Raw genomic sequence first — 15,211 nt, forward strand, 5'->3', positions numbered from 1 at the left:
AGAAATATAAACTGCCCAAAATGACTATCTTGTGGTACACCAGAAGAAACCGGAAGCGACTGAGAAATACGGTCACCTATTTTCACTGACATTTGACGACCGGTGAGGTAAGAACGAAGCCAATTAAGAAGGGGACCATGGAAGCCTAATCGCTCTAATTTGGTAACAGCAATCTTGTGGTTCATTTTATCAATCGCAGTAGAGAGATCCGTGTAGATAGCATCAACTTGCTCGCCTTTTTCAAGCCCGCGAAACAAAAAAAGATGTGTATTGCACGAGATTTGATGCAGTGGATCTCTTCTGCATAAATCCATGTTGTTTGGAGGCAACGTAACTGGAGCAAGTGTGTTTAAAATAATCCAACACTAGCAGCTCAAAAAGTTTTGAAACTGCGCACAAAGCCGCAATGCCTCGATAGTTGATAACTGGCTGTTTATCGCCTCTTTTGAAGACAGGAAAAACGAAAGAATTCTTCCAGCCATCAGGGAAGATTCCAGAATGCTAGTGGTGTGCTCAAGACTCCTACACAATTTGTAATCACCACAGATGGAATTCCATCAGGGCCAATACTGGAAGAATTTTTTAAGCGAAGGCCTGCTCTTTGGACGTCATCTCTCGATAAAGGTGGATGAGATTCAACAGCCAAACGTATGGGAACCTCACTTGCTGCATCTGAAACGTGTTCGTCGGAGAGCTCCTCGTTGACGAAAACACTGCAGAAATGTGACCTGAATAGATCCGCGATACCATCCACATTAGACATTTCTCTCCCCGTTGAACATCGTGGAGGGCAGACCCGATTCTTTTCGTTGATCTGTCACGTGATTCCAGAAGCTTTTAGGATTAGTTTTGAGCTTATTCTGTAGTTGACACTGGTGTTCTAGGTAGAGTTGCTTGTTGTACTGCTTGTGCTGATTGTACGAGGGTTTGACCATGGCGGGTGAGTTGGTATGACTGATCGATTGCATAAACAACAATATTCGTAAAAATAGTCGAGGAAATATTTACGTCAAAATCACGCAGTTCTTCATCTCAGTTTATGCTCTCGAAAAAGGCAGTCATTCCATCGAAGTCAGTCTTCCAGTAGTCATATGAAGTGCTATCCTTAGTGTTACGAAAAGAAAATGCATGGCTCACTTTCAATGATATCTGCAGAAATGGTTGATGCCTACGCTTAACTAGTGGCACAGGCGCCTCATAAATCGAGCAACGAGAAGCAACCTCACAGCTAAGAAAACATAAATCAAGCAATCTATCATTCTCATTGGAAACACTATTTAGTTGCAGGAGATCAGCAGTACTGTAGCTGTCCCGAAGAGCTGCTGCCAAGGGTGCAATGTTTGAGCAACTGGATTGAGGATGGAGGAACGCGGCGTCATTCCAGGACCATTTGATAGACGATAGATTGAAATCACCAATTATGAGGATGTCGTCATTTCAAACCAAAAAAAAAGAGTGTTTAAGTGTTGATCAATCAACACGGAATCTCCAAGGCGGTCCGGGGGCAGATAAAGCACACAGACTAAAACCACTTTCGATTGTAGAGAGATGGACACCCACAATTGTTCGACACCAGTACAACTAGGTGGATGGAACTACCGAGATTGAAAGACTGATCGAACAGCAAGTAGAACTCCTCCACCAGAATTTTTGGAGCTCGTTTCTCGAGAACGGTCAGTACGATAGACAGTAAAGACCAAACCATATATGATTGTCTAAGCCTGAGAACTTACTCAAATTTCTAAAATTATCAAAATTTTCGCAACTATGAAACTTTACAAATTATGAACGCTTCAAAGTCCAGAAGTCCAGAATATCGACATTCCAGCACCGTAAAAACTAAACTCTCAATCTTCAAAATCTACCAAAGTACTAATCCTTAAAAATTATCAAAACACCAGCACATACATACATTGGGAAAATTTTATTAATTGCAGTATCTAAGCAGAACCACGTCAAATAGCCTAAAAAAGCGCCTCGACCTTCTCCTATTTGCATAAAACTGTGTAAGTTTGTATGGCAATCATTTACAGTTGTACTTAAATTCGGCGATTTTTGATGATGAAAATTTTATCAAAATGGCGTATTTGCTATTTTTTAAAAACCGTAGCATGTAAACGTCCCTTCATATCAAAATGAAGTCTGAGACAAATTTGTAGGGAAAAATAAAATCTTCCCAGGAAGAAATATTCAAAAATGTTTCTTCCTTCCTTGATTTGTTTTCCGTCGATCTTGTTTTCCGTGCTGAACACGAATGCTTCCGTAGTGGTAAGCGTGATTACCTCTCACCCCAGCAGGCCTGGGTTCAATCCCAGTCGGTGCCGCCGGGATGTTCTGAGGCATAACATCTCTGATCACGCCTTCCTTCGGATGGGAAGTAAAGCCGTTGGTCCCCGCTTCATGAGTTGATGGGTCGATAGGTAGGGTCCAGGTGTGGGAGCTGCCTTCCTGGCACGTCGGTAGCATTGGTGCTCAGCACGGAAAACAAGATCGACGGAAAAAACAAACCAAAGGAAAAAAAAAAAAAAACTAACCTACTAACCTACAACTTCTATATACACCTATACTACTATAAGCATGTTCTGATGTGTTGCATGTTTGCACAAGCCTAGTCTTAATGTCAGCAATTTTGAAATCTAATATAGGAACGTTCGCTTCTACATGGAGATCGGAATTTCTTGTATCGAAAGGACGATGAAGTACCATCCGCAGCACTCTATTCTGAGCGACCTGGATTATGTCCCTGTGAGTCTGTGAACATTATTCCCACACCGAGGCTGCGTAGAGGATTTTTTTTGTGGTAAAAGTCAATTTGCTACATCCAGATGAAAATTCAATTCAGCTATATCAATTCTACCGTTAAAATCGTTAACGAAGCAGATATATGTAATAAACATATTCAGAATTGCCACTCTCTGTCTGTTTATTCCTAATAGGGCAGGTCTTCGCAAGTCCTCAAACTCGAGTCGCATCCACCCAAGATGCCTGCCATTCTCTGCTGAAGAACCGTCCAAGCCGGGCAGACGCGAGCAGAAGCGCAAAATTTGTGGGAGAGAGTTTCTGCTGTACGGTTACCACAATGCGTGCAGTTTTCTTCATCTACTCGCCGCATCACGAATAGCAGTTTGCGGTGCTCTATCTTCTCGTTCATCAACAAGTAAAGCTTCGTTCTCTGCGCTGAAGTAAGCTGAATTGATGCAATGTTTCGCCATGTGCGTGACTAGTCACTTGCTGGACTGTTACTATTTCAAAACCTGGCAACGCCTTTGGGTATAGTTTTTGAGAGTTTGAGAAATAAATTGAGACCAAACCAGTTTAGTCAACGCAAACAATATTAACTATCAGTTCCAACGAGAAAAGCTGCAGGCCCTCATCAACCGATGTTTACCGTATATAAATCGTGACATTGGGTTCTCCGGCACTTGGTCAGTAGTTCAGTTACTAGAGCGATTAGGAGCATCACTTTTTTTTTATCTCCAAAGGGGGAGTTTGGTAAAGAGAGATGATAGAACCGATTTGTACCTTCCTAAAGTTGTCCTAGCTCGCTTTCTACTCTCTATATGCAATTTTCACACTGCCGTACTCTAAACCGAACTATCAATTCTATACTTTCATCTTCTCATCTATCGTATAAAAATTGCCACATTAGTCTGTTATTGGAAATAGCATCTTCGACTATGCTATTTTAAAACTATTTTTTTTTCAAACGAGCTTATAGCTTTAAGTGGTGCCGTAACTGAGTCTCCTGGCACTGTTTGAATAAAGTTTGGAATTGTCAAGTCTGCCCACGGGTGTTATTCCTCTCACCACTCTTTACTGCTCAAGTTCAGGTACCAATCAGATCCTTCTTATGACAACAGAAAATTCTCAGCCATAAACATTGACTAGACAATCGGCTCCCAGGCAACAAATGACAAACCACTGCTAACTGAAATTTACCATAGGTACGAAGGCGGCCGTTATTGGTACCTGTGCGACTACCTTCTGCTTAAAAGAATCCAAACGCGATGGACTTTGAAGCAGAAATAGTGCAAAGCCACTCGTCACCGGGAGTTTTCCAAACATGGCACTCGATATCACGGTTCGGGTAATTCTTTTGATTGTAACTGTCGGTGTTGTAAGCTGTGATCAATTTTTGTTGGAGCAAAACTACACGGATTCAGAACTCTACGAAATCGGATCGTGTATGGTGAATTGTGTGACGGTGCCACTGCAGATGTGCTTCGATGGATGCGCCAATCGATCGAAGAATCATGATTTATGGGTAACGAAAAATGCATCGGATTTCTCCATCAAATTGGTGTGTCGCGACAGTGTTAAACTGGTGCTGAATGTGGATAGTGAATACCGAATGGGTTTAATCAATATCATCAAAGTGAAGCAAAACAACGGAAACGAGTGGAACGAGATCGTTCTGGTCAGTGACACCCCAGCCGTTGAGATTGTTAATCTACAACCAAATCAAACTTATCACGCATCCGCAATTGTCCTGATTTCCAGCGTTGAATTTGCACTTGTATACCAACCAGCTTCGTTTGAAACTATGCCTTCGGATTACATTCCGGAAGCAATCAATGAAACAGAAGTGCTCAGCTTCCAGGTAAACCGACAGGATGAAATGTTTGTGGATGCTATCATCGGTTGGAAACCTACCGCGGATAAGGTTTGTCACTACGCAATCTTACATTACTCGCCACATTCAACACACTTTCAACCGAATCCAGTTGAAGTGCATCAACTTGGTGGACCGTATCAAGCTTCGCTTGAATCGCTGCAACTCGACGCAGAGTATGAAGTGGCAGTTCGAGCGATGAATCCACCCCTCGATAGCAGACTGCAGTGGATAAACTTCCGAACGCCTAGCTGTTTTGAAGTTCACAATCACAGTCGGTTGTGTGCACCGGAAGCGGTGTCGAACGTGTCTGTTCAGGCCGTTCACCTATCCGGTAGGGAATATCAGTTGAACATCACTTGGAGTCAACCAGCAATCCTACCGGATTCATACGAGATCCACGTGTACGATCTTAACCCGGATATGAGCGATGACTTGGCCCATTCGGTTTCGCTGAACGCAACCGGCAATGCCACTGATATCCTGGTGGAATCCTTCCCCGTTAATGGTGCGCAATTTGAAGTGTTTATCGTAGCCCACGCCAACAACCGAACCAGTGCGCAGAACGTCATAAGTACGGTGCAGCCTGAACGCAGCACCAGGAATCACTGGATCGACGCACTGGTGGTGATTATCATCGTCAGTTTGGTAGTGATTGGTAAATTCTTGATTGATTATTCTTGTAAACGTTGCGGTCGGATCAAACGATATGACAAACCACGTACGTGGAAAGGTTTGGAACTGAGCAGTGACATTGAGATCAAGATGGAGAACCTGGAGAGCGCTGTACAGTTACAAGTGCTTCCCGGAGAGCTGATTGCACCGATCAATGATGGAATGGAGGTCGCTTTGGAACATATTCAACTACTGGACGTTTTGGGTGAAGGTGCTTTCGGTTTGGTGCGGAAAGGCGTACTGTCGACGCCTTCGGGAACGACCCGTGATGTGGCCGTGAAGATGTTGAAGGAATGTCCCAGCTTGGCCGACATTAAAGCGTTTCGACGGGAGATCGAGGTGATGAAATCGGTTGGAGCGCATCCGAATATTGTGTGCGTTGTTGGACAGTATACGAAGAACGTGACCAAGATGATGCTGCTGACCGAGTACTGCAGCGATGGAAATATGCTGGACTACTTACGATCGGTGTGGAATGGGATTCTGAGATGCCGATCGTCTTCCAAACTGGGACGGACAACCGAACACGGTTCGGGCTATGAGATTCCGCGAACTGACTTTGAATTTGACACGGAATCTATGGTCGAAAACAAGCTTTATCACCACCATCATCGAAAATCATCGCAGGAGTACGATAATCAGTGCTATTTCGATGAAGACAAAAAAGAAGATCGATACTCCATCAAGAGCGACAAGCTGATCGAGTTTGCGCAACAGATAGCATTTGGAATGGAGTTTCTAGCGCGAAATAGGGTAGTCCACCGAGACTTGGCTGCAAGGAACATCCTGGTGTTGGACGGAAAGGTTGTCAAAATATCCGACTTTGGGCTGAGCCGTGACATCTACCAGGATAACGTGTACCACAAAACAACCAACGGAAAGCTGCCGATCAAGTGGCTTGCCCTGGAATCGCTGACCCACCAGGTGTACACGTCCCAGAGCGATGTGTGGTCGTTCGGGATAGTGCTGTACGAGATTTGTACTCTCGGTGGAAATCCCTATCCGCTGCTGTCGACGAGCAAGTTGCTGCTGCAACTCAAGGGTGGCTATCGGATGGAGAGACCGGCCAGCTGCAGCGAGGATTTGTACGCACTAATGCTAAGCTGTTGGAATGCTGTGCCGAGTGAACGACCCACCTTTTCGGCGGTGAGAAATCGGTTGCGAAAACTGATCGACCAGAGCAAGGAGTCCGGTCAACCTGTGATTGATCTAAATGCAATTGTAGATTAGCTGTCTGAATAAATCCGAATAAATGAAAGTTTAACGCATAAGTCACTCTTCCGATTTGAATCGCATTTTCCACCCGTAAAATATCACATCCTCGCAGGATGTGTATCATTCACCACAGCACACGGCACCGACTGTATCGATGGTCTGATGGTGAAACAGCATATTTTGCTTGGAACTTGTTGTTACCACCATCCATCGTATCACCCCATATGAATGGAAGTGCAATGAAATGGTAAATGCAATGCATTCACGTGGAGATGACGCCAGTCTGTGGATCGATGCATAAAGCAGCGCCGGTCACGTGAAAGAATTGCAAGGTCCTTTCGGAATAGAGCGATAAATCATATCCGGATGCTTTCCTCAAATGTGCAGTAGCGTGAAGGAGGGGGGGGGGGGGGGGGTTGGAGGTGAGGGAGATCTTGGAATGCCTTCTGGAAAGATGATTGATTTTACAGGAATGGGTTTGCTCTGAGGCGAAGAAATTGCATCGTTGTTGCTGTGGGGACAATATCGCAATCGGAAGTGATACATTGTTAGTTCACTTTCTTGGGAAGTGCACGTAAGCCTGATGCATGCTTCCAATCAAATCAGTGCCTTTCGATTATTATTTTTAAGTAGGGGAACTGGGGGTAGCATTAACACCCTTTGCAATTTCGCAGGTTTCTATTTTATGAATACAAAAAACTGTTGAACACAGATTACACTATTTTGATATGTTCCACTACAAACTGAAGCAGGTTTTTTGAGAATAAAGTTAATCATTTAACGATTAGCATTTCAATGAATTAAAATTGAAATTCTTACTTACTAAATTTTTTATGTATTCTGCACACCCCTAGTTGTCCACAGGACCAACGTGAAAGATTTCCATCCTAGGCGGTTGCTCGCTTTTGCCGTGACCTGGACCCAGGTCGGATTCCTGTCGACTTCCTTTATTTCCTTGTTGAGGTTCCGCCACCATGTGCCCCTGGGTCTGTCTCTGCTGCGGTGTCCTGCCAGGTTCCAATCCAGCTCTTGCTTCCATATTTCGTTTCCGCCCCCTCTTAGTGTGTGGCCGACCGTTCTAGAATTTCGATGAAAGAGCACCGCATTTGAGATCCAGTTGTGAGGCCTTGTTGTATGAGACTGAACACCGCTTACAAGACTACCAGTCGGTTTTGCGTCAGCCATTATCACCGACGTATCCAACGAAATCTGAAGATGAGACCGAAGCAGGCATGGAAAATCATTTACATTCATTTTATGCATTCATTTACATTCATTTGCCTCTAATTTTTTTCATCAACAGCATTCCGCAAAATGTTGTTTGGAGCTTTAGTAGGTTTTGTTATTAGCTATAATTTTTGCCCATAGCTCAAATCTTTATCTCTTATGCACCACGAATTAGAGCGGGCAGAACTTGTTACTGTTTTTCAGTGAATGTAAAATACATTCACTGAACATCAGCAGTGGCTTTTGTTCGCTCTGGTTCGTCATGCATAAGAGATACGGATTTGAGTTGTTTACAAAAGTTGTAGGTAATATTAAAATCTACAAAAATTCCATACATAGTTTTGAGAAATTTTGTTGTTGAAAAAAGTTAGGGGCAAATGAATGTAAATGAATGCACGAAATGAATGCAAATGATTTTCCATGCCTGGACCGAAGTCATTTTGGAGGTACGTGAACGAACAAATGAAGAAGTCCGGCCTCACTTCCACCATGGTTTTGAATGGCGAAGTTGCTTCCGATCCCTCGAATGTGTGTCAGCTTTTTGCCGATAAGTTCGTGGGCACTTTCTGTGCTGAAGTCGTTCCTGATGCTCGTGTTAACCAAATTGCCACCAATGTTTCTATGGTGGAAGATACTTGGGCCACGGTCGTCGTCGATGAAGCTATGATCTCCAGAACTACCTATCAGTTGAAATCATAGATGAATCCGGGTCCAGACGGCATTCTGTCAGTTTTTTTAAAAGGCATATTGACTGGTAAACACTAATGCAACGAAAACGGACTAACAATTAGAAACTCGGAACATGGAACTGCAAGTCTCTCAATTTTTTGGGAATACGACAGCAGCTTGGGCAGCCCAAGCCATGACATCAAAATCGTTATCGGAGACCTTAACGCTCAGGTCGGCCAGGGGAAGGAATTCAGACCGATTATAGGAAAGTTTAACGCTCACCAGAACGTGACCAAAGCTTTGATTCAGCTGAAAAAATTTCAGAGAGTGACATATTTTCATAAACGTTGTTTCGATTTTGAACAAAAAAAAAGTGCTTTAAATTTATTGAAAGTGACGGCGGTTCTTTTCTACTTAACAGCACAGCAGCGAATTCAAGCTCTTGGGGTTGTGAATGATGTCGCGGAAAGGGCTGTAAAGCTTGTTTCCGACCTCAACAACTCGGTAACCAAGAATTCCAAACAACATGAATACCTACTGCAAGTTGTGGAGTACCACCGAAAAATGAAGCCGATGAAATATTTAAGTCTGAGCAGCAGCACATCGCCTGATAAGGTTTCAATAAATTGTGCGCCAAAGCAAATACACACTTGTGAAAAATCACGCTCGTTTCCGATTGACCCCCGTGAAACATAATTGTTGTACTTTACCGGAAACCTGTGTAAAGTTTCATCAAAATCGAAGATTCTTTGCGCATGATATCGGCTTTCCTCCATGCTGAGTGAACCCCCACACAACGTGACTGCCTCGCGCAGACAGCAGCAGGCGGCAGCTGGCAGTGCTGCTAGAAAAAAAGAATAATGAGCAGTTCGTTTGTTTAGCAATCAGTAATGGCTAAATATTTTTTTCCACAAGAGTCGGATCGTTTTGCGGTCTTGTAAGAAAAGTTTCCTTGCAAAATTTTCTAGGAAATGGTTGGGTTGATTCATTTTTAGACGACAATGGGTGACTTCACCAGATTTTTATTTGAAAAAGTAAGTTTTCCCACAGAAAATCCTATGTAAAATTAAAACCGCTGGCGCTAAAATATAGTTCCAACGACCGACCTGAAATTTTACACAGTTATTCTAGGACCCAGAAGGCCCCCGGAAATCATACTGGAACTGGAATTTGAATTTTGTCCAACCCTAGTGACCATACGTAGTACCTATTTCTGGCATAGCCTCCCATATCGGTACACCTGGAGATCACCGCAGCAGAAGAATCGCAAATCGACCACATTTTGATCGACGAAAGGCACTTCTCGGACATTATCGACGAAAGCAAAGGCTCTTTCGACTGCAACGTGGCCAAAGGGAATACTATTCCGTGAGTTCAAGGACAACAGGAATGTTACAAATTTTTGGAACCCTTCTCGAACGCCAAATGCCAATTTATCCCCCAGCATGGAGTCACCCAATTACCTGGATCACCAAGACAACGCCATGACATAATAAGTGACAAATCCCATCGCTGCACAGAGATCGTCAACCAACCTGTTCCTGAATGGCCGGTTTCGTCATTGCCATCTTCTTTGACACATGTTTCACTTGTCTCTACCGAACTTCATCCAAACTCTTTGCCAGTCCAGCAAATTCCATTTGGCTTTTCTTATCAGCCAAAGTTAGGCAGCTGTACACTGGGACGCACCGACGTAGGCCTCATGGAAGCCCTTGTACCTCCCACCACAGTCGAGGCATTCCAGCCAGCGTTCAGCAGTCGTCCCGGCCCTGCGTGTGGGAGTAGTGCAGGGGTCTTCGACTCCTGATCCGCTCATTGTTTCCAGCCAATATTCGCCTGCACCATCAAGGCATCCTTCGCAAGTTGCTCAGACTCTAGGACGTATTGAAACTATACCTGCTCCTTCAGACTTGCTGCTGTATTATCAGAACGTCGGTGGTATCAACTGTGATGTGGACGATTTTCGAGTAGCTACCTTGGATCTTTGCTACGACATCATTATTCTCACGGAGACATGGTTGAATTTACGCACGCTCTCTCGTCAGGTGTTCGGCGACGATTATGAAGTTTTCCGTTGCGATAGGAATGCTGCTAATAGTCGGAAAGTTAAAGCTGGAGGTGTTTTAGTGGCTATAAATTCTAGGTTTAGAGCGAGGTTACTAGAAAATAATGCTAGGAAATGCTTAGAGCAGGTGTGGACGTCGATTAAACTGGGCCGATCATACCTTGTTTCTCTGTGCGGTTTACTTTCCTCCCGACCGTATACGGGAGCGTGACCTCATCGAAACCCATTGCCAATCGGTTTTCTCTGTTCTGGATACCGCCAAAGCAACCGTTGAAGTTATTGTGTTTGGTGACTTCAATCTCCCGGAGATTTCATGAAAAAAAAAACTCGCAATGGCTTCCTCTATCCTAACATGGATCACTCTGTCATCCATTCCTACGCTTCGCTCCTTCTGGACAATTACAGCTCAGCCACTCTTTCTCAAATCAACCATGTTATTAACCAGAACAACCGCAGTTTGGATCTTTGTTTTGTAAGCGCTCAGGACATGCCTCCTTTCTTATGCGAGGCGCCCACTCCTCTGGTGAGACTGGATCGTCACCACCCGCTGCTACTGGTGACGTTAAGTACTAAGCTGATGCATGATTTTAATATTTCACCTGCCACCGTTTCCTACGATTTTCGCAACGCCGACCATGGTAGTATCGCCAAGTTACTCTCCAATTTAGATTGGGACGACTTATTGGACACCGTTGACATTGAGTCCGCCGCTCAAACTATTTCCAATGTCTTGACATATATCATTGACAGACACGTTCCGAAAAATATTCATCATAATACGACCCATCCACCATGGCATACGAGCGAATTTGGTCGACTGAAATCCAGAAAGAGAGCCGCTCTTAGGAAGTTCACCAAGCACCGCACACTATCCCTTCAACGTCACTATGTCAGGACCAATCACGCATACAAACGAGTTGCAAAACGGTGCTTTCTTCAGTATCGACGTGGATTACAGAGAAAGCTTAAGCAGTTTTGGAAGTTTGTCAACGAACAACGCCATGAAGCTGGTCTGCCGTCGTCTATGACACATATTGGTAACGTGGCCTCATCTACGCAAGATATCTGTCAGCCGTTCTCTGAAAAATTTGCTAGTGTCTTCACGGGCGAGAGACTGAGTGACGACCATGCCCGACTGGCTGCCAGTTGCGTACCACTCTCTGGCCAAATCATGAGCAGAATTGACATCAATCCCGAGATTTTTTTCAGGCTTCCTCGAAACTCAAGTCATCGTACAATCCGGGTCCTGACGGAATTCCACCGGCGTTCCTCAAAACGCACTTGGACAGTTTGTTGTCTCCACTGCTGCACGTTTTTCAACGGTCTGTGGACGTCGGAGTTTTCCCATCCTGTTGGAAGCTAGCGCACATGTTTCCAGTACATAAAAAAGGCAACAAACAGGACGTTGGCAACTACCGTGGCATTACTTCGCTTAGCGCTGTTGCTAAATTGTTCGAACTCGTTGTTATGGAACCGTTACTCGCTCACTGTAAGCCGTATATTAGTATCGACCAGCATGGTTTCATCGCTGGTCGCTCCACTGCCACTAACTTGCTGTGCCTTACTTCCTATATCTCTAACAGTATGTCGGATCGTGCTCAGACGGATGTCATTTATACTGACTTATCTGCAGCCTTCGATAAATTGAATCACCGCATATCAATCGCTAAACTGGACAGGCTTGGTATCCACAGCTGCCTTTTGCAATGGTTTCAGTCGTACCTCACCGATCGCTATCTTACTGTTGTCATTGGTGGTCACCAGTCCCGTTCACTGCCACATCCGGCATACCCCAGGGTAGTCACCTGGGACCGCTGATTTTCCTGATTTATTTCAACGACGTGAATCTGGTAATTGAGAGACCACGATTATCTTACGCAGATGACCTTAAACTTTACCTCCGAATTTACTCAATTGAAGACTGTTGCTTCCTTCAACGTCAGCTGAATGCTTTTGCTGATTGGTGTATTCTGAATCGTATGGAGGTTAACCCGTCCAAATGCTCGGTTATCTCTTATTCGCGCAAGAAAGAGACTATTATGTTCATGTATGTTTTGTTAGGCACTGAAATTGAGCGCGTCAGCCAAATTAAGGTCCTAGGCGTGATTCTGGATACAAAACTCTCTTTCAAGCAGCACATCTTGCACGCCGTTGACAAAGCTTCCAGAATTCTAGGGTTTATCTTCAGGATTGCCAAAGACTTCACGGATATCTACTGCCTTAAATCGTTGTACTGCTCCTTGTCTCGCTCCATATTCGAATACTGCTCGGTTGTCTGGACTCCTCACTACAACAACGGTGTCGAAAGAGTTGAGTCTGTTCAGCGACGGTTCCTGAGATATGCGCTACGTAAACAGCCGTGGACGGATCCCTTCCGATTGCCTAGCTACGAAAGTCGTTTGCAACTGATCCATCTGGAGCGCCTGTCGAACCGAAGAGATACAGCAAGGGTATTGCTAATTGTGGATATTTTGCAAGGACGCACCGATTGCCCTGTCCTCCTTGAGCAAATTGACATCAATGTTCAACCCCGAGCCCTACGGAATAATTCAATGCTGCGCCTGCCCGTACAGCGAACTAATTAAAGCATGTTTGGTGCAATTGGTGGTTTACAGAGACTCTTCAATAGGGTCTCCGCACTGTTTGATTTTGACCTGACTCGCCAGCTGCTTCGCTGGAGGTTTAGTTCGTTTTTTTCTAGATCAGTTTAGTTTGTTTAGTAATGTTCTTATTTTTTACGAGATGACTATCTCTGTACTTATTGATGTTTTGTTTTAGTACTTTTCATGTTTAGTTTAAGTTACATCATTGGGGCAAATAACGCCTGTTGATGTTCATTCATATAAATAAATGAGCATTTAGATAGGGAAAAAAAGAACCAAATAGCGTTGCCTATGCGCGATTAGTCAGCACTTCTTCTTCAGTTGCTGGGACATCCCTGCCTCGGATGGGTGGAACACCTCCACCTGTCCCGGGTGGGGCCCTGTCCCATGCAACACTGTATCGGAGCCGATCAATACCACCAACACGCAAAAATCACACACCGATTCTACCGCCGTTGGGATCTTCCTGCCCAGGGTAGGCGGAACGCCATCGCCTGCCCTTGGTGGGGCTCTATCTTATTCTGGACGCAACGAGCCGTCAAGTACGGATCCCACGGTCTACGAAACCAACGACACCAGTCGTGTGAACGTATCTAGCGTATACGACACCGTAGGTGGAAAACCTCCACCTCTTCTTGGTGGGGCTTGGTCCCAATCGATACATACCTTAGCCATCAAACTGGTAACAGGCAGAGTCACCTGCTCACAACCAGCCAATATTTCCGCCAACGAGATCACCTATCCGCAAACCTGCCAAAACATCCATTCTCCCTTTGGATCACCCCTGCCTTGGATTAGTGGAATTGTTCCGCCTGCCCCGGGTGGGGTAATGTTTCATTCGTCCTGCTGCTCGAGCCCACCGGTGCCATCTTCCATTTGTTGAATGGAACGCCTCCACTTATCCTTGGCGAAGCTCTAACGGACACGGTCTCGGCCGACAAAATCGACGCCACCAGTCGCATGAACGTAACTAGCATCTACGACACCGTAGATGGAATGCCTACACCACTCCTCAGCGGGGCTAGGCCCTACTCGACATGCAATGAGTCTACCATCTCGTACCCCACGCCTGCACTGCCCAAGCCGGTGAACGTTGTTCTCCAGTGGAATATAAACGGATTCCTTGGCCGCCTAGGGGAATTGGAGCTCCTTTGCCTAAGCGATGTCTCCTGGATAATAAAGTTACAACCGACCAACGCAATCGTTCGCTGAAAGGGAGATACGATTGGAGCTACAAGCGCTGCGGCAACTTCAGGCACTCCGTAGCCATCGGGGTGCTTAGGAGCATTCCACACCAAGTTCTTGTCCTCCAAACCGACCTACCAATCGTTGGCGTTCACCTTAAGAACGCCGCTAACTTAGCTATCGGTTGTGCGTACCTGTCCTGCGGACGGGTAGCCAACTTTGATAGAGACTTAAATGCAGCTATTTCCAAGCTTCCCGAACCGCGGCTCATCGTCGGCGACTTGAATGGGCACCATCTGGACTAGGGCAGCCCTTGGCCAGACCCCAGAGGTTCTACCCTGGCGAACATCTTCGAGAGTGAGGACCTAGTGGTGCTGAACAACGGCGCTTCCACCCTTTTTTTAATGGACGGCACACCACCGCGATCGACATTCCCACTCCCAGTCGATCTATCGCGAACAGGACACAGTGGAATATCAGTAACGACCTGCATCGTAGTGACCATTACCCGATTCGCACCGATACCCTCCAATGACTCGGAGACCCTCCTTCAGCAACGCGATCCAAACAACATCTCGAGCTTCACGGAAGTACTCTACCACGCTGCAACAGTATCTATCCCAAGGACGGGTAGCGTACCTGGGTGAAAAGCCCTACGTTGCACTATGGGCAAAATGGGTCCAAATTACCCAAAATTCAATATCTCAACAGCACACTGAATTCCGGCCATGAAAAACAACTTTTCCAAAGGGAAATCATCCGGAAAATCGATTGCACGTGGTCCCATAGACCGGAGAGCCTTGTAGGTATGTGTTTTGGACCAATTTACCCCATTTTCCCCTACTTTTTTGAGGAAATGTTTTTTCACAGCTCTATTTTTTGTAAAACATAAGCATTTTATGCATGGTTTTAGAATACTATGTCTTTCACCAACAGTTCATGAGATATTAGGGGAATACG

The 15,211-nt window shown here is 45.1% G+C and overlaps 1 protein-coding gene across 1 annotated transcript; it reads left to right on the plus strand.

Annotated features, from left to right (window-relative positions):
* Window positions 1-4,063: 4,063 nt before the first annotated feature.
* LOC135702847 (tyrosine-protein kinase receptor torso-like) lies at window positions 4,064-6,517 on the plus strand. Its single transcript, XM_065223887.1, has one exon. It carries the CDS (start codon window positions 4,064-4,066, stop codon window positions 6,515-6,517), a length of 2,454 nt encoding a protein of 817 aa, XP_065079959.1.
* Window positions 6,518-15,211: the final 8,694 nt, after the last annotated feature.

This window comes from Ochlerotatus camptorhynchus, unplaced genomic scaffold (assembly GCF_037179485.1).
Source record: "Ochlerotatus camptorhynchus isolate MF236.1 unplaced genomic scaffold, CSIRO-AGI_Acam_v1.1 ptg000201l, whole genome shotgun sequence".
Taxonomy (NCBI): domain Eukaryota; kingdom Metazoa; phylum Arthropoda; class Insecta; order Diptera; family Culicidae; genus Ochlerotatus; species Ochlerotatus camptorhynchus.

Coding starts and splice junctions, on each gene's coding strand:
- LOC135702847 (XM_065223887.1), top strand. CDS start 4,064: ATGGCACTCGATATCACGGTTCGGGTAATTCTTTTGATTGTAACTGTC.